The sequence below is a fragment of the Balaenoptera ricei genome, chromosome 11 (genome assembly GCF_028023285.1).
Source record: "Balaenoptera ricei isolate mBalRic1 chromosome 11, mBalRic1.hap2, whole genome shotgun sequence".
In the NCBI taxonomy this organism is placed as follows: Eukaryota; Metazoa; Chordata; class Mammalia; order Artiodactyla; family Balaenopteridae; genus Balaenoptera; species Balaenoptera ricei.
Genome location: NC_082649.1, coordinates 104198688 through 104218332, shown reverse-complemented (window position 1 = coordinate 104218332; position 19645 = coordinate 104198688). Strand labels below are relative to the sequence as shown.

The window sequence follows — 19645 nt, the reverse complement described above, 5'->3', positions numbered from 1 at the left end:
AAGTATAGTTAGTGTTGTTGGTTAATATCGTCAGTTAGTGTAGTTAGCAGGTCACCATGGTGCAGGGCCTCACTGAGGCCTCCCTGCTGACAAGGAGGCTCGTATGGACTATTCCAGTCTCCTCAGGACCACTGGCAAGGTAGCTTTGCCAAGGTGACATTGGCCCAGATGGCCATCAGGGTCGTTAAGGAAAATCTGCAGAGCTCCTCCAGCCTCCAGGCACTTTTCCATGAAGTCCACAGCATGAAGGTTTTAAATCATCCAACATCATGAAGTTATCCGAGGTGACTGACCGGAGGAGACCTGTTGGACCATTTACAGGACCACGGCCGCAGGACAGACGGAGGCCCGGGGCACATGGGCAGCTGGTCTCCGCCCTGCAGCATGGCCACCGGGAGGGGATCGAGCCTGGGACCTGAGCCAGGATACCTCCTCTCTGAGGATGAGATGGACACGACAGCTGCAGACTTGGGCCCCAGCGTGAGTTCACGGGCAGAGGAGCCTCGCGTCCCCACGCGGCTGTACGGGGAGAAAGTGGGCGGCCTGAGGAGGGCCAGGAGTCAGGGCAGAGGCCAGAGAGCCCCCCAGTCCCCTGGCCAGCCTGGAGGCGAGGACCACCACCTCCAGCCCAGCCCTGTGGTGGGGCCCGGGGCCTCCCCTCCACCCACAGCGCCAGCTGCCACACTGGAGCCTCAGAGAAAACCACACGCTCCCGGGGCGGGACCCTCCTGGGCACCCTGACGTTGGGACCCCAGCCTCGCCCTCTGGCAGCCAGAACCGGCAGCGGGTGGCTGGGAGATTCTCGAACTTTATCAGAAAGCATCTATGTTTCAGGCTGCCGCGCATGAAGCGTCACAGCAAAGTGAGCCCAGTGTGACCCTTTTGGACGGCCGAGGAAGGGCAGACCGCACTCCCTGCATTTAAATGCAGGGCAAGAGGACGCGGAGCCGGGAGCCTGGCGCCGCTCCCGGGGCCACGTGGGGCCACGTGGGATGCATTGTGCTGCTCTGAGCACGTGTGGCGTTTCTCTGGGGTACGTATTTCAGCATTTCTGTCGGGTGTGTCCCAAGGAGCGCAGGATTTCACCTCCGGTCCTTAGCACCTATGTTCAGCTTTCGTCACTTCTGCCAACTAGCCCCCCCAAAATGGCTGTGTCGAGTTACTGCTGCTCACAGCTGCACTACATCCCGGCCAATACTTGGTATTTTCCACCTGTTTAAAAAATGCCATTCTGGTGGAATTGTATAGTTTTCTTTCCAAACATTTAGAAAGAAATCATGCTGTGAAGCTCCGCAAGCCTGTCCCCTAGATTCTGCAGCTAACATTTGTTTCTGTTTCCTCTGCTGCATATCTATCCACCACTTCCCATCCATCAGTCCATCCCACTTTTTTATGCCTCGAAAAGTGAGCCGTGGGACTTCCCTGGCAGTCCAGTGGTTAAGACTTCGCCTTCCAATGCAGGGGGTGCGGGTTCGATCCTTGGTCGGGGAGCTAAGATCCCACGTGCCTCATGGCCAAAAAACCAAAACATAAAACAGAAGCAATATTGTAACAAGTTGAATAAAGACTTTAAAAAATGGTCCACATCAAAAAAATCTTAAAGAAAAAACAAAAAAGGGAGCCGCAGGCATCAGTACACTTCATCCTAAATGCTGTCGCACACACATAATTATCTGCAGGTCAGCATTTCTTTAGGGTTCTTTTTCTCTTAAGGTCAAATTTACACAGGTGAAACTCACAGATCTGGAGCAGAGCACGCCGGGAATTCTGACAAATGCAGAGCTGGGACCCAGGACTGTGGAACCCAAACCCTGTCCATTATCCTTTATTCCTGGGACCCCCTGGCTGCAGCCTGTGGACACCCCTCCAGGACGCGCGTCGGGGGGCAGTGCAAGCAGCAGGCTCTCTCTCCCGCCATCGGTGGGCCTCTCTCTCCCACACTGATGTTTGCTTCCACCCTAAATGGTGGCCTCACTGGGGACACAGTTCATAAAGCCCGGTTTCTCCCGGCCAGTCAGAGAGGATGCAGCAGCACCTCCAGGGAAGGATGTGAATGCGGTGATGTCCAGGGACGTTCTGTGACATCCAAGCAGCTTCACGCTCAGACGGCTCCGTGAGTGCCGACAACCACGGCGGCGGCGTGGAAAGCCGCTCGGTCCCACAGGCGAGCCTACAGACACCTCTGCTGTCAAGCTTTCTAAACTCTGCCAGCATCACGTGGTCACTCCTCTGCTCCAAAACCAGCCATGGCCCCCACTTCTGGCCCCTGAGGTCCACGCCCCCCCAAGCCCCCCGTGATTCCGGACTCGACAGGTTCCGCCACGCCAGGCCACTGTGTGCACACACGCCCCACGGGTGTGCCCGCGAACGCTGCTCCCCGTCCACTCTAACCCTGCCCAGAGCGTACTCACCATCAGTCCTTGGTTTTCGTCATCTGCAATCGGAGGGCACTGCCTGGGTTGACTCCCCTGGGAGGCCCTGTTTCCCGGGGGACTAAGGCTCCAGGGTCAGTGTCAGACACGCCCAGCTCCATATCCCTCACGGCCCAGGGACCTCATGGGACCTCGGGCAGCGCGACGCAGCCTCAGTCTCTTCGTCCGACACGTGACCCAAGCACAGCCCCTCCTCCCACGGTGGCTGTGACGCCTGGTGAGGTCACGCACGCCAAGTGCACGCGCCACGCCCGGCAGGGTTGACACCCCATAAGACGGAGGCTCAGCACAGCTGCCACCGTCACCACCAATATCACTGCCCAGCCCTGCTGGGGGTGTCTGGCTTCGATGGTCCTGGAGCGATGGACCGTGCAGTCACTAAGGTGTTATAATTCTGTAACTCGTCAGAACCCCTATTGACAGTGTATTCCGAGCACCTATCACATTCCGGACACTGTGACGGGCATGGTGACATGCACTCCTACTTCGGATGACGCCCGTTTTAGAGATGTGGAAACTGAGGCTCAGAAAGCCAAGTGACATGCAGTCACGTGGCAGTAAGATCCAGACCAGACCACTGTTGATGGTGGACAAGGGGACGAATGCCATTTCTCAGGCTATGACCCTGCTGCTGGTTCAGCCCCTGAATTAGGAATCTGGGGCAACCCACGCTGAGAACCCAGGCCGTCGGCCCCGACCCTGCCGTCCGGCGGCCGCTCACAGCGCTGCTTTACCTGGGAGTGGTTGGAACACGCCCTGGTTCTCCATCTCCACCGCCAAGTCGAAGTGGGAGCAGTCGCTCAGCGTGACCACCTCGTCAGCCCCACCGGGCATGAGGCCGTGGATCCTCAGGGGCAGCTCCAGGCTCTGGCCCGTGCTGGCCTCCACGGGGCACGGGGCGAACTCCATGCCGCTGGGCTCGATCACGTACACCTGGAGGACAGGGGCGTGCACGGTGGGCAGGCTCCTCGGAGGAGGAACAGCCGCTGCTCCGCTTTCCTGATACCCTGTGTATGAGCACTGAGGACCCATCGGTGAGAAGCCTGAGCTTGGGGGACACGACGGTGTGTGCTGGGGGCGGGGAGACCTTCAGGACAGAGCCGTCAGGGAAGGCCTCCCTGGGAAGGTGCTGTAGGAGCTCAGACCTGGGAGCCGTGTCAGAGGCAGCCAGACAAAGGTCTGGGAAGACAAGACGGTCCGTGCAAAGGTCCTGAGGCACATACGGCTCAGCGCGTATGGAGGGACATAAAGAAGGTGAGTGTGCAGGGTGAGAGAGGCGTCACCAGCAACAACACTAATACTTACACCACACAAAACTTCTCACACGCCAGGCTCTGTTCCAAGAACAGAATGAACTCATCCCATCCTCTCAGCCTCCTTGCTAAGAAGGTTCTATTACCAACCTGTCTGCCTGATGAGGAACCTGGCACGGGAGGTTAAGAGCCTGCCCGGCTGGAGCACGGTGGTGTCTGCACCAGGCAGGTGGCCCTGGAAGCCAGGTTCTGACCACTACACATGCTCAGGAACTGTCCTCAGGCTCCGGGCTGAGCAGCCAGGTGAGAGGGGCACATTTACCGCGATAAAGAAGCTTGGGGGCAAGGGAGGGGGCAACCTGTTCTCAGATTATCCAAATACTTGACAATTGTGCTGCAGTTAAGGGGTCTCAGTTACAACCCTCCTTACACGAGTTACATGGATCTTTAGGTAGGTGTGTGTGTGGATCGAAATAAAAAGAGGAGAAAAACCTGTACGTCAGTGTCCCAAACAGTGTAGGAGAAGGTTGGGGATGGACGCACTACATATGGAGCTTTCATTTCAGCCCTAAATGTGGTAATAAAACAGGCTGAGATCAGGGTCAGGCGGTCAGGAAAGAGTTGGGGTCCGGAGGCCACCAGGTGGGGCTGGCAGAGGCTCGGCTGCAGGTGGCCACTCCCACCTTTGGCCTTTGCTGAGTTGGTCCCACGTCACTTGGGACGAACACCAGGTGTAGGGGTCCCGTGCAGGGACTCCCGACTTGGACCTGAACAGGAGTCAGAGGAAAGGACTGGGGCCGGTCTCTTGGAGTTGGGCACTTTCCCTTCACTGTGAATTTACAACCCAACGCCCAGTGGCCCTTCCAACTTGGAGATTCATAGTTTTCAGCTTGGGGAAATCGTCTAGAATGACTCCTTTGAATACCTCGTGTCTCTGTGTCCTCTGGTCTCCCTTCCAGAGACCCGGCTGGTCCCATCCCTGCCTGGTGTGGGATGGGACGACCATCTCCCTGAATTGGCCGTGAGCTCAGGGGCAGGGCTGGACCTGACACCCGATGCCCTCACCACCACCACCAAAGCCGAGCGCAAGACCAAGGGCAAAAGGGTGTTTCTGAATTAAGCCTGAGGCTGGTTAAGACGGTGGCTGCAGACCCCCTCCCCGCGGCCGTCCTGGCCCAAGGTCTCACCTTCATCTCACCGAAATGTAGCGGGTTCTGCACATCATGTGCCTGGATCACACTGAGTCCAGTGTCGCTGCCTGTGGTCATCACGCCCTTGACGGTGACCGTGGCAACCAGAGAGCTCGAGGAAGACCAGCTGAAGTTCCCACTCCCACCATGGGCCTGGGGAGGGAAATATCATCAGGTCAGCCCACCTGCCCGTCCCTTGGTCCCTCTCTCTCTCACACGCAGTCGGCATTGCGCCGCCACATGGTGACATGTGGCATCAGCCAACGTCTGGCTGCACTGCCTCTGCCCCTCGCCCTCCCCACCCTGTCTCTTTCCGGTCCTCATATTCTGGGGACCTTGTGGCTGACACAAGCGTATACATATGCCCATGACAGTGGCCCCAGGACCCAGGGGCACCTCCCGAGCTCAGGCTGGAATGGGAAGACCTGCGCCCCAGAGCCGGGTGCAGGACTCGGCTTCCCTGCCGCCTCCTGACATAGACCCCTGCCCGCTCCGAGTCATCTGCCGCGAAGTCAAGGACAGCCCAGAGGCTTCCAGACGAGGGGTCAAGAAGGTGACACACCTGAGTGAAGAGGCAGTGGGTCCCAGTACACACACAGGACACCTGTCCTCACTGCCGTGAGACAGCAGGGACTGACGGGACGGGGCAGGCCACATGGGCTCTAGCCCCGACGAGCATCGGGCCCTGCCACTAACGCCAGGTGGGCACGTGAACGTCAAAGACCAAGAACACCTTATATGTGACAGAGTTGGAGACCCCTTCCCCTCGAATTCCAAATTTTTCTCTAAAGATCTTTACACTGCTTCCGGAAAACAATAATTTTTTACAAAAAGAAACACATGTGGAAGTTAAATGCGTGTTCAGAACTTTTTTTATCACGCTTTCTTTACTGTTTTTCAAGGTTTTTTCCTAATTACCAAAATACACTGCTGTGATAGAAACCTCAGAAAATACAGAAAGCATAAAGACTCTGATTTTGAATTCTCTCCTGACCACTAGAAGGTAATTATAACAGAAACAGAATGGACATAAAGCCCCAACCCCATGGAAACACCCAAAGGAATGCACCCAGACGGGGTCTCACGGTTACCTTTATCGTGTACTGGTAGGCGCCCGTCTTTGGTTGCCAGGGAAATGTCAAGATGCTTGGATAGAGGGTGATGGGGACATGGATTTCCACCTCCTGCTGGTTCCACACAGGCACCCGCAACGTGTGGACCCCTCCGTCCTGCAAGGGGGTGAGGGTGCCGTATGCCACCATGACAACCAGGTCAGCACTCAAGCAGGCCCCCGCCCCTCCCTGGGGACTGGTCCCCAGGGTAGACTTTTCAGTTGTGGGGGAGTGGGAAGGAAGATGCCCGGTACCCTGCGGCCTTCTCCATCTCCATGGAGACGGCTTTTGGTGGCTCTGTAACTGCCACTCAAAGAAACGCTGCTTGACTGCATCCTCACAGCACCCCTGACGGGACGGATGTGGTTATCCCCACTTTACGGATGGGGAAATCTAGTCATGCGGCATGAAAGCAACTCGCCCAAAACCCCCAGAACAGAAGTGGTCACTTTGGTAGGAATCTCTGCCTGGCTCACAGGCCATTTCTGCCGCTGCCAGGTCCGGGAGAGGTTGGTGTGGGGTAGGAAGATAAGAATACCCACGCCAAGCTTCCAATCAGTAAAATCTGCTCCCACCGAAACTGACTGGCCTTTTAAATACAGGGGGATATTTTAAAACTTTGAAGGATCCAAGCAGCCAAAACAGCCAAAGAGATGCTCGTGGGCCCTGGTCAGTGCACAGCTGGACACACGGGCCCAACACTGCTCCCAGCAAGGGTTTCTAGCCCCAGTCCCAGAGGTGCAGGCTCACTTTTACAGGGGCCAGCAAAGGGCAGAGGAAGAGGGGCTCTGGCCCAGCACAGGGACAGGGGACAGGGAAAGGCCAAACCCCCTAGCCCCGGACACCACCGTGAGCCCAGAGCAGGAGGGACCCCCCCCCCCCCCCGCTGTGGTGCCCACGACAGCAGTGCACTCTTGGGGCCCCGACTCCCCCGGGCTCATGTCCAGCCTGGTTTGACATTTCCGTCTGCGAAGGTCCCGGGGGGCGGGGGGGGGGGTGCTGCCGAGGGAGGCGCCAACTTGCCTGGTCCACCACGGAGGTGAGGGCGGCCTCGATGGCCGTCTGGCCCTTCTTTGTCGCCCTGACATGATGGTACGACCCATTCTGGGAAGAAGCCAGAACCTCAAAGAACTCTGCAGGGAGCATGGTTTCGATGTGGATGTTCTGGAAGGTGAGGCAGGAAGGTGAGAGGAGCTCCCGGGACAACTCAGGAAAGAAGCCGTGTGGCCCCAAAACAGCAGCCAGGCCAGGCTGATGAACTACACGAAGCCCTGGATCTGAGCTCTGAGTGCTCTGGCCTCTGATCCCTCCCAGGCTGCCCTCCCCTCGTGACCCGAGGACCTGGCACTCGTGAGCCCGAAGGCTACTGTCGGCTCTCAGACCCTGTGGTCCCAGCAAGGAAACCACCAAATACAAAAAAGGACATCAAAAGCCCTTAGAGCTAATTTCACCCAAAATGGTGATCGACAGAGTCTTTGTCTAGTAACACAAGGAAGGCAGTGGCTTCTGCAGAGAGGCTGAAGGGGAACCTCGCCCCCTCCTTGAAACCTCAGACCCCACAAGGAAGGTCCGGAGATTCTCCTGATCCTGGGAATTTCTCACAAAGGACCAAACACGGCCGAGACTTCTTTCCACCTGCCCATTTGTGATGTTCTTTCCATAGCCAGGAAGCTACTGAGCTTGGCCTCAGTCAAGGGGCCTTCTGGACACGTTGCAGGTATTCCTGGCCCTGAGGCTCTGCAGGGCAGGGAAGGATGGACTCTCAGTGCTGTGAGGTCCCCGGGCTAATGAGGAGGGGCAGGAGGGCAGCGGGCAGACGCCACCTCCGCGGCACTGCCTTTGTGACCCTGCTACCCGCGGCCTCCTCTCCCAGCTCCAGCCCTGTAGGAAGCAGGGCCCCTGGTGCAGACTCACAGGCTTACAGGCTCTTGAGACGCCCGAGGGGTCCCATGACAGTGTCTTCCATGGACCCAGCAGCACCGCTAGGAAGCACCCCAACTCAGCCTGCCTGCTCAGGGCCCCCTGTGTTTGGGGGCTGCTCGTTGGGCAGCTGCTCCAGGAGATGCACCCCACTCCCCCAACTCCATCAGGCCCGAAGGGGGACTCACATCCGACAGGTAGACCTTGTTGCCGGACTTGTCAAGCACTTCGACGGTGATTTCGTACAGGCGGCCGGTCTCGAGCACCCACCTGCCACCAGGGTAGACTGTGAACCCTACAAAACAGGCAGGCGCAGAGCCTCAGCGCTGAGGCCACAGGGGTCTGTGGCTGAGGCAGAGGATGGCACCAGGCCTGGTCAGCACCGGGGCCCCAAGGCCGCTCCTCTGCACTCCTCCGGGGAGGAGCCAGCTGTGCGTGACGGTGAGACCTAATGCCCACAGCAGGCCTGAGCCCTCAGAACCTGAGCTGACCTCAGGTGCACCAGGACAAAACATTCCCCACCGGCTGCTCCAGGGCCCATTCAAACTTGACTCTGTCCACGGTGGCTCTGACCCACAGTGAGCCTACACCCTGAACCCACGGTAGGTCTACACTCTGAGTCCACTGTGAGTCTGTGCTCTGAATCTATAGTAGATCTATGCTCTGAATCCACAGTGAGTCTGCACTCTGAACCCACAGTAGGTCTACGCTCTGAGTGCACAGTAGGTCTACACCCTGAATCCACCGTGAGTCTACACCCTGAATCCACCGTGAGTCTACACCCTGAATCCACTGTGAGTCTACACCCTGAATCCACAGTGAATCTATACTCTGAATCCACAGTGAGTCTACACCCTGAATCCACAGTGAGTCTACACCCTGAATCCACCGTGAGTCTACACCCTGAATCCACCGTGAGTCTACCCCCTGAATCCACAGTAGGTCTACACTGTGAGCGCTCTCCCTGTGAGCCGGCCCTGCCCTCCCAGGCCTCCAGCTCTGTTCCCACACTCGATGCCGCCAGCTGCTGGCTGACCCCTGCAACGCCACGTGCCTCCCACCTCCACGCCATCGCCTGAGCTGTGCCTCTGCCAGGATAACGAACCCACACAAGAGCAGCTTCTGAGAAAACGCCTGCCTCAGGTACCATCTCCCAGAAGCCCTTCCGCTGCACTCACGTTTACTAACTCTTTACCACTGTCCTGTCACCGTCTGTTTGCAGCGGTCTCTCCCTGCAAAACCAAGCACAAGGCCCCCACTTCCCTCCTCCAGACTCCAGTGCCCCGCACGTGCCAGACAGACAGAAGGTACCAAGGATTCTGAGCGGATGGAGCTCCCAAGACACACAGGGCCACCTGCCCGAGGCCACCACATGCCAGCGTGGGTCTCACCCAACAGCAGCCTCACTCAGCAGCCAACAAGGGGACCAGGGGCCGCTGGGCATCAGCCAACAGCTCTCTCACCCGAACCACCTCAGGGCGCCCAACAGGTGAGGCGGCTCAGGCCCAGGTAACACGTGCGTCCAGACATCTTTCCAGGGGGCGTCTCTACGGCAGCTCCTGGGCCCTGGCTGTGCCCGTGCGGGTCCTCCGTGGCTGTGGACTCCTCCCCTCCTCTCTCGGCCTCAAGCCTCCCCCTCTTTTCCGCCAAGGCATCTTCCAAACGTCCATAGCCATGGTGAGGTCTGGGCAGAGCCCTGGTATAAAACCAGAAGACAGAGCCCTCCCCCACTCTACCCTATCCTGTTTCTCTCCCTGCAGAGCTGGCCACCAGCCGACCTTGGTCTACCCTCTGCTTATTCTGTGCACAGACAGGGGAAGGGCTGGGGGGGGCAGCCCCGGGAAGGGCAGGGTGGCACTGATGTCCCGGGCCTCCCCGCTGGCAGAGCTGGCCAGAGTGAAGCAGTTCCTGGGGGGCTGTTACTTTTATTTGACTTTTTAACTCCTGTAATCACAAACGACCCAGGATGCCCACACTCACCCAGGTACCCGGGTTCCACCACGTAGATGGTGCTATTGGGTAACCGGGAAGCGCCCTGCATGCGGATACCTGGATTCTGAATTAAGGAACAAATAAACCAGCTGGCAATTGTCAGCTTGGCTCCCGCGGCTTCGTTATCATCAACACCACGTGGGGAGAAGAGGGGATGGGAAGGTCCCAGCCCGAGGCCACGCACAGCACAGGCCTCTTCCAGAATCAGCGGCCACAGGGCACTTCCTCCACTCCAAAAGCGGGCCCTCTGCAAGGACCCTGGAGACCACCTGGGGCATGCGAACAAGTTGGGGACACATGACAACCCACACCCTGGTGTGGAAACAGCCTCGGCCAGGCCCCTCAGATGAGACCAGAGAAGGTTCCGGAGGCAGGGTTGGGGCTCCTCTCCGGCCACCGCCCCTCACCTCAAAACCTCTCCAGCAAGTCTCCCCAGAGGTGAGCGATGGCGCTCAGCTGGGGTGCGATTTTGGTCCTTTCTGATTTTCAGACCTTGAGGGAAAACGGGGCTATTTTTAGCCTCGCCAAGCTTTCAGGGAGAAAAGTGACTTGACTTCCAAACAGCACGTCTCCTGTGCAGGACACGCAGATGCGTGCGCGCTGCCCGGGAAAAGGATACTCCTGTGGCCGAGGACCAGGTTGCTCTGTCCCAGCTGCACCGCGGTGACCAACGATGTGTCCTGGGCCAAGACCGCCACGGGCCGGCCCGGGTCTCCCTCGGGGCCCCAGACGTTGTTCTGAAGCTGTAGCTCGTACTGATCGGAGGGCATTGAGAGTTCTGGCCACCCAGAAACAAAGAAGAACAAAACGGGGAGAGAGAGCAAAGACAGGAAATGTTAAAAGTCAATGTCACCTCCCTCCCCCACCCCAATCCCTGGACCCTGCTGTCAGTACAGCTGCTTGATTTTTTATTTTTTTTTTGGCTTAATTTTTTTTCAGTGCTTTAAATTTTAATATTATTCTCCATGCCTGTGGACAAAGCTGACACTCTCCATGAATTTTCAGAGGCAATCACTTTTTTCTGGATGCCATGAGCAGCTTTTTTTTTTTTTTTTAAATTAAGCACAGCCTGTGACTCAAACTGCCAGCTGCTGGCAGGATACCAACATCAGACCCTTTTCTGTTCATCACGGAAGCAAGTGAACTCTGCTTCTGCAGCGAGGGGCCCAGGGTGGGGCTCACTGGACCTGGGGGTCCTCTGGGGGATTCCAAATAACCCACTCACTGTGCCTGCGTACGTGGCCCCGTTGCAGCCCTCTTGCATGAGAGAGGGACAGGATGCAAGGACCACAGACGGCTTCCCTGCTCACCACTGGGTCCCAGGCAGGGGCTGCCATGGGAGGCGCCCAGGACAAGGATCCTGGAGGAGTTTCAGCTAGAACATCCTTCAAAACTCCCAGGAATTCTGAAAGGTGGGGGGGGGTCAACTTGCCCATCTCTTGTCCTAGGGTATCTGTTGTGTGTTCCAATAAGTCCCCAAGAATTTGCCCTGGAACAGAGGGTTCTCAAAGTGTGTTCCCCGGACCATCAGCATCACCTGGGAAACTGCAGATAACTGGCCCCATCCCAGACCTGCTGAACCAAACTCGGGGGATGGGGGAGGAGGGGTGCGGGCGGGCAGCCAGCGCTCTGCGTTTGCACAGGCCCTGCAGGGGATTCTGACTCTCGCTGCAACTGAGAAGCCCCTCCAGTCCACACAACCCACTTCCTGGTCTCTAATGGGGAAGCCCAGCCATGCTGGGCTGAGACTCTTGTAGACGATGTACCCAGTGATCAGAACACAGCAGCAGTGCATCAAGGATACACGTCATAATAAAATAATAAGGTAACGAGAGCAGCATTGCTCGGTGCTGCTTCAGGAGGCACTAGCGTCCTCCCTTGTTTAACATTCTGCAAACGAAGAGGGCCCTTTTAGGAAATAAATAGACCGACTCTGGACGGATCTTGCACCATATGACGTAACCCTACTTACAAAGCCCGAAGGCGATGAAGAGGAGGGCTCGTCTGGCGGACCCCTTCGACACCTCTTGTATTGCAGGACCTCACTACTTCTCAGAGGCACTGAACAAGGAAGCCTTTGTGGATGTGAAAGGTCCCCGTCTGTCCACAGGCAGAGGAAGGCTGCTCCTGGGGCCCCAATCCAGCCCTGCTATCACCCGCTGAGGGTAACGGGTCATCCTGTAGGCTGCCCTTCCATGGCCAGGAGGCCCACGTTCTCCTAGGAGACCCGGTCTCTGACCCCTCCCGACCCTGGCTGACCCCCGAGATGTGCTTCTGATTGTCAGAACCCCCCCACTCCCACCCCATGCAGGGTCCGGGGAGGACCATGGAGCTCTGGGGGCGGTGGGTCTGAGCCCAAGATGACAAGGAGCCCACTGTCCTGCCTCCGAGGCCAGCCCATCAGGCAGCCCAGCATGCACTCGCTCTGGGAGGCCATGGCTCAGGGTGCGATGGGTCCTTTACCAGCTGAGTCTTGGACGCAGGAACCCCTGTCCCACACCCGTCCTTTTTCCAATCTCAGCACAATTTATCCCAGTAATTTCCAGCATTCCCGTCACCCGGGTTCTTTTCAGACATCGACTCTCTCAGCCAGCTCGTCCTCCCCACATCTTGTTCTGTCTAATAGGTTGGTTACTGGGCCGGGCGCATCTGCAATGCCAGCACCAGGCACCGAGGAGCGAGGGGAGAAGGCTGTGCCCCCTCTCCGTGCTGGGAACGCTGCCCATGGCCTCACAGACACCCCTCCTCCAGGCCCCTCTCTTCCCTCGCCTGCCCCACTGGCGGGGGTGTCTGCAGGTCAACACTGGAGCTCCAGGCGGGAGGAACCCGGGCAGCCCCCTGACCACTGCAGCCCCCCAGCAGTGCCCACAGTACAGAGCAGGGACTCTGTAAACGGGCCCGAGAGAAAGGAAGCCACTACTTAACAGAAGGCAGGCAGACGTCGGGAAATAAAAATATGGAAGGCAAGAAGCAACATTACATTTTTAAGGAGGAAAGACTGAAAGAAAATATGAAGAACTAATTTGGGGTAACTGCTCTCTCACCTGTAATTCTCTGAACCTTCTGCGGGATGGCATGCAAGACAGGGGCCTGCCAAAATTCATGTTCCCTGCAATGATGTCATCCCCTGACTTTCCTGTCTAGCAGCCAGTTAAAAATGACAGTGATGTGAATTGTATCTCAATTTAAAAAAAAACAAAAAAAACAACACAACCCATCAAAACAAATGCACAGTGAACTTCCACCCGGACGTCTTGTTCTCGGTGGACCTTTGCTGGCTCCTCCCCCATCTGTGCCCCCAGAGCATCTGTCTGGAATCCACTCCAGCCCTGTGGCACCCGATACCATCAGTCACGTAGGTGTGTTTATTTTTGGAGGCGCTTTCCATCTCATTACCACACAGATGCAAGAGAGGCAGCTTAACTACTTCCTGTCTGGGGGTATCTTTCATGTGCCCCATTCTTTGACTTCTACCGTAGGTCAGTGAGCAAACCCCAAAGTTCTCTGGGTGTCTTGGGATGTGCTGTCCATCTGGGCCATGCACCGAAGGGTGAGCTCTGAATCCCTCTTTATTAAATCCCCTCTAACCTCCCTGGTGGGGGCACAGCTCCCCGCCCTCATCTGCCCTCACAAAGGGGCCACCCGCCCAGCCCTGGGAGAACAGAAAGCCCTTCTTGTGCTCCTCTGGGGCCCAGGACCACTCGACCCTGCAGGAGTGATTAAGGCCAAGGACCCGACAGCTTTGTGACTATCAGGCATTCTGTGCCTCAGTTTCTTAGTCCGTAAAACAGGGTATTAATGAAACCCACCTCACAGAGTTGTTGGGTCATAATGTGAAAAGCACAACACCTAGGAAACTCTCATGACGGTCAGATGTTCCAGGCTGTCTCCATCAGGCCACAATGTGTTCGAGACAGTGCTCCGGTGGAGAGGGTATTTCTGAGAGGCCCCTGTGGGTGCCCTCTGGCCTTTCAACTTGTCTCCACTGCGTTCCGCCTGAGGACGCAGGGACAGGGTCCTGAGAACTCCACCGCTGAGCCATCTCCCCTTTAAGAGTCTCAGAAAGCCACACCCAGGTCCGTCCCTTTGCTTTTAGACTCTGCTTCCCGAAAGTCTGCGGTGCACGCCAGGCTCTGGCCAGGACCCCCAGCCCAGCTTCGTACACAACCCGCCTGCATGTTGACAAGTGCAAAAGAGCCGGACGCTGCACGCCCAGCACACGGGGACGCCTGGGACTCCCAGTCTACTGCCTTTCAGCAGGGCACCCCGTGTGGGAGAGAACCGGGCCTCGGGGAAGCAGGGGCCTGTCCTCGGCTCTGAGGCCTCCCCCGGGGTGCAGCGCCCTGCCACACAGTAATGACTGACCAGACCCACTGCCCTCAGACTTTCAGACCCAACTATGGACCAAGCCCAGGCTGCTCGGATGCTGAAGCACCTACACGCTTCTTAACTGATGCCCTGTATTACAGACAGAGCAGCCAGCAACCTGGGGGAAGCACCTGCCCAGACATGCGTCCAAGCGCTCGGGCCTAGAATGGGACACTCTTGTACCCGAGATACTAGATGACCTGTGCTCTGACCAAGAAATGTGTGTAAACTAAACAAAAACATGATAACGATAATAATTCTTAGGAGGCTTGGTGCTGCATTAAGAACACTCACCACTGAAAATGCATCACATGTACACGGCACTTTAGAATTTCCAGAAAAAATCCACGTCCATTAATTCATTCTGCCCTCAGCACAGGCAGAAAGGCCTCGAGGGCTCCAACAGAGAAACTGAGGCCCAAAAGGGAGCAGCGTCTTGCCAAGGCTGCCCGCAGTCAGTGGCAGACCCACTGGCAAAACCCAGTCCAACGTGAAGCTCATGGCTTCGGACATTCTTAAAACAAAGGGATTATAAACCCAAAAAGATGGAAAGCAGGGTCTCGAAGAGATATTTACACACCTATGTTCATAGTAGCACTATTTACAACAGCCAAGAGGTGGAAGCAAACCAAGTGTCCATCCATGGCTGAGGGTCTAAAACGTGGTCTATACAGACAATGGAATGTTATTTGACCATGAAAAGGAAGGACATTCTGGCACCTGCTACCACATGGATGAACCTTGAGGACATTCTGCTCAGTGAAATAAGCCAGACACAAAAGGACAAATACTACATGATTCCACTTATATGAGGTCCCGAGGACAGTCAGATTCATAGGAACAGAAAGCACAAGGGTGGTTGTCAGGGGCTGGGGAAGGGGGATGGGGAGTCAGTGTTTTATGGGCACAGGGTTTCAGTTTGGGAACATGAGAAAATTCTGGTGATGGATGGTGGTGATAGTTGCACGAAATGTGAATGTAATCAACGTCACTAAAATTAACACTTAAAAATAGTTAAAATGGTAAATTTTATGTTATGCCTATTTCACCACGATAAAAAAGGGGAGCCGTTGCCATGAGTACCAAGCTGAGCTGGTGACCCACCTGTAATCTTTCCTTGCCTGATCTTCTGCACCTTGTAGCGGATGGATGTCCCCACCATGAGGTAGACGTCATAAGCTGGGTTCAGAAGGATGTTCTCCAAAATCAGCAGCCTGACCTCCGCGGGGCGGACGTTCTTAGCATGAGGAAGAGAGAAAAGGTGAGGTGGGCCCGGAGTAGGGGTCAGTGTGAGCAAGAGAAAGGGTCTTTAGAACTTTTCAGTCTGTTCATGTGGGCACAGAGAGGTTAGGGTGAGAACACAAGGCAGCACCTTGGACACCCCAGAACCCCAGGGGAGCCCTGTGGTACAGCAGGCAGCCATTTAGAGGTCATTGCCAAAGTATACCGAGCACATCACTTTACAGTATGTAGGTTGTAGCTCAATTTTAAATAGTAAGAAGTAAACAGAAAGAAAAGCGAGGAGCCAGGAGTGATGGCTATGGATACAGAGGCCACTAGGGGCCCAGGGGCTCCACCCACAAAAGCCCCAAAGGCCCGTGCTGGGGGCCGTACTCCTGCGTCCCACAGGACCGTGACGATTGGAGAGACTATTCTTGGCGGGACACCACCCTAGGGCACTGCACAGACAGCAGACGGACACACGCCGGGCTTTCTGAGAAAGAGGCTTATCTGCCTGCGCAGAGGGGCCCACAGACGGCTCTCAGGAACGGGGGCGGCAAGGGCACCGTCACAGCCCCTCTCCTCACTTAAGCGCGCCTGTTTCTTACAGAAAGGAGTATATAACCCCCTCTGGTGCACTGATTCTGGCAGCTGCTGCCAGAGAATGTGTCTCCATGCCCGTCTCTGGTGCCCAGCCGTGGGCTCTTGGGTCCCACAGGACCGCAACCAACGGAGAAAGAGTTCTTAATCAGCTACCAGCCCCAGGGCACAGCAGAGAAACCCGATCTTTCTGGAAAGAGGCCCATTAGCTAATCATCACGGCTGCACCTGAGGGGCGGCTTCTAATTAAACACACATCTAAAGGCTGACAGTAAACCCTTCCTGAGGCCTTGGGGGTTGGGGAGACATACCTTCATGCCCTCCCTCTGCCCCACTCCAGAGCACCGGCATCTCTAGGAGGGGGGCTCTTATACGTCTCTAGGACCCCAGCTCTTACACCTGGTGCCCTGGGTTTCGCGGCTGCCGCCCAGGGGATGCCCCTGGATCACCTGGCCCTGGGGGCCCTTGCGCCCCACAGGACCGTCAAATCAGAGACAGTGCTTGGGCTACGACCCCCGACACTGCACACACAGCTGACTGACACCCCCTCCAGCCATCAGGTGGAAGAGGCCTACCTGCAGGAAAGAGGCTTCGGCCTGGAGGGCAGGCTTCAGGGCTGTCACGTGTAGGGTCTACAGAGGGGCTCTCGGGGAACGTAGGCTGCGGACATTATCTTTGTACCCCCCATTGCCTCACTACAGCTCATGGCGTCTCCCAGAAAGGAGCCTGCACCCTTGTCTGGAGCCCCGATTCTTGTGACTGCCGCCCAGGAGACACCCCCAGATCCCCTGGCTCTGGGGGCCAGGGAGGCTCTGCTCGCAACCCCAGAGGACTGTACATATGTGTGTCCTTTAAAAGCTGTCGTCTGGGGACTTCCCTGGTGGTCCAGGGGTAAAGAATCCACCTTCCAATGCAGGGGACGCGGGTTCGATCCCTGGTCAGGGAACTAAGATCCCACATGCCGCGGGGCAACTAAGCCCGTGTGCTTCAACTAGAGAGCCTGTGTGCCCAAAGTACAGAGCCCACGTGCTCTGGAACCCGCGCGCCACAACTAGAGAAGAGAAAACCCGCACGCCACAACGAGAGAGAAGCCTGTGCGCCGCAACGAAGACCCGACGTGGCCCAAAAATAAATAAATAAATAATAAGTTAAAATCTAAAAAAAAAAAATTAATTAGAAAAAAAAAAAGCTGTTGTCTGAGAGTCTGGCTTCTAACCAGTCTGGATCTGGATCTAGGTGCTGACTGAGCTCCTCCCCTTCGGGACAGAGAAAGACAAATAACATATGGTCTCACTTACATGTGGAATCTAAAAAACACAACAAAACACCCAAGCTCACAGACACAGAGAACAGATTAGTGGTTGCCAAAAAGGGGGTGGGCAAAATGGGTGAAGAGGGTCAAAAAGTACCCACTTCCAGTTATAAAATAAATAAGCCCTGGGATGTCCTGTATAGCATGGGGACTATAATTAACATAACTGTATTGCACATTTGAAAGTTGCTAACGGCATAGGTCTTAAAAGTTGCCATCACAAAAAAAATATACTCTGTAACTACATATAGTGACAAATGTTAACTAGACTTATTATGATCATTCTGCAATATATACAAATATCGAATCATTATGTTGTACACCTGAAACTACTATAATGTTGTATGTCAACTATAACTCAACAGAAAAAAACCAGTAAGTTAAATAGTATCTCTGATACATTAAAAAGAAAAAACCACCACACAGAGCACCCACCTTGGGCCGGGCTCTGAGGTGGATGCTTTCCACAGGCAGGACAAGGCCGCCTTTGCAGCTCAGCGGGGGCCCGGTCCCGGCCCAGGACACAAGGAGACAAACTCCCCAAATACTAACTGCAATCCCAGGCACGTTGCAGGACTGCCCTGGACGTGGCTGCTTCACGTTTCCAAAACCCTCCAGGATTCCCAAACTACAGCTAAACCGCTGAAGAGAGCGAATTCTCATCTGTCACTTTAGAAATTAACCAGCAGATGTACCGCAAACTTCCTGCGTGGGCTCCAGGAACCAGGCAAACAAGAGGAAGACCCCAGGTCTGCAGCTCCAAAGGAGGCCCAGGCAGGGCAGACCTGAGCCCACAAGAACCAGGAAGGAACCAGGCCTTGGCTAAACCCACTTCTCGCTGTCCTTTCTGCCCCTGCCCCACCTCCATTCCCAAAATGGGGCTTTGATGGAGAAGCAGGTGCTGGTGAGGCCAGACGACGTGGGGAGGGGGGTTCCGGAGTCCGAGCCCTACACATGTGGGACCAGGCAACCAGTGTCAGGGCTCAAGGTGGGGCACAGGGTGAAATGGCTGGCAGACCCTGGGACTTCCAAAGGCTCGGATGTGTCTCTACAGCAGGACAGGGGAGCTCACTGAAGATAAGCTAGTTGATGCCAACCCCACTGCTTCCGGACCTCCCTGGAAATTGAGGCGAGAAGATGCCTTGTGACTGCAGAGGTGGCGGCTCTGGTGCCCCGGCCACCTGTTCCTAAGCCGTGGCTCACACCAGACACCGTTCGCGGTAGGGCATCTCCTCTCTGCTACTAAATATGTGAGGGAACCAGTCGTCCAGATCCCGCCCCGGAGCGCAGGTGCCCGCGTGCGCCCACCTTGTACACGGCCTCCTGGATGCGTGCCTTCAGCTTGGAACTCCCCGTCTTCATCCCGGACACCAAGATGGTGTCCCCCTGCTTGGCCGCCTTCTCCATCTCTGAGATGTAGGAGGGAGGGATGTACGTGGACTCCAAAAAAGTCAGGATGCTGGAAAAGGAACGTGCGGTCAGACCTGATGCGTGGAACCCAGGAACCTCACACACTCACTCTCCGAAGCTCCTCTGCGTGGTGCCAGACACCATGTAAGTGGTGCTGACCTAGTCAGTGCTGCCTAGAAACCTGTCCCTGAAATGTCCTACATCAGAATTGCCAACATCCCTGTGAAACAGGCAGATTCCTGGCCCCGGCCCGGCCCTTGGTCTGCACGAAGCCTGGGGATCTGCATTTTATAAAAATCCCAATGTGATTATGATAAAAGGCAGGCACTGAAATTTGAAGACCGCCCGCTTAGTCAAAATGTTTTGGTCTCACAGACGTGAAAGGTGAGGCTCACGGAAGCTGAGAGCAGGCCCAGGACCACAGGCCCAGCCAGGGTTCTTCAGGGCTCCCCACGAGTCCCAGCCCCCTTCCTTGGCCAGATCCTGCATCTGGGAAATGGTTCAATGACCACGCCCTCAAGTGTTAGGAATAGGGAATCACATCGAATCCTACCTTCCCTGGGGTTAGGCTGTGGGGAGAAGGGAGGGAGAATTCGGGATGGGGTGCGACCCCCAGAGCACAGGCTGGTAAGCGGGGCCAGCCTGAGTCTCTCCCTGGCAGCCTGCGATTTACAGATAAGCCCCCCGTTCCACCCGAATGAGAGCAGTCAGTTGGACACGCTTTCATTCTCCCCAAGATCTGCCGGACGCTATACTACGCAGTAATTTGTTTCCTTGCCCAGTTTTACAAGGTGTCACACGCTGTATTTTATGAAAATCCAGGACACTCTGGTTC

General features: G+C 56.1%; 1 protein-coding gene across 3 annotated transcripts in view; it reads right to left on the bottom strand.

The window, feature by feature from the left end:
- Nucleotides 1-19645, bottom strand: part of NUP210 (nucleoporin 210) — a 106348-nt gene that overhangs the window by 59543 nt on the left and 27160 nt on the right. For all 3 annotated transcript variants that reach the window (XM_059940470.1, XM_059940471.1, XM_059940472.1), the window contains exons 5-13: nucleotides 18709-18859; nucleotides 15372-15504; nucleotides 10519-10677; nucleotides 9888-9956; nucleotides 8096-8202; nucleotides 7011-7151; nucleotides 5967-6104; nucleotides 4873-5028; nucleotides 3167-3365 (exon numbers count right to left, since the gene is read on the bottom strand). In XM_059940470.1, the coding sequence (XP_059796453.1) occupies nucleotides 3167-3365; nucleotides 4873-5028; nucleotides 5967-6104; nucleotides 7011-7151; nucleotides 8096-8202; nucleotides 9888-9956; nucleotides 10519-10677; nucleotides 15372-15504; nucleotides 18709-18859 (1253 nt within the window). The remainder of the gene's footprint in view (nucleotides 1-3166; nucleotides 3366-4872; nucleotides 5029-5966; nucleotides 6105-7010; nucleotides 7152-8095; nucleotides 8203-9887; nucleotides 9957-10518; nucleotides 10678-15371; nucleotides 15505-18708; nucleotides 18860-19645) is intronic.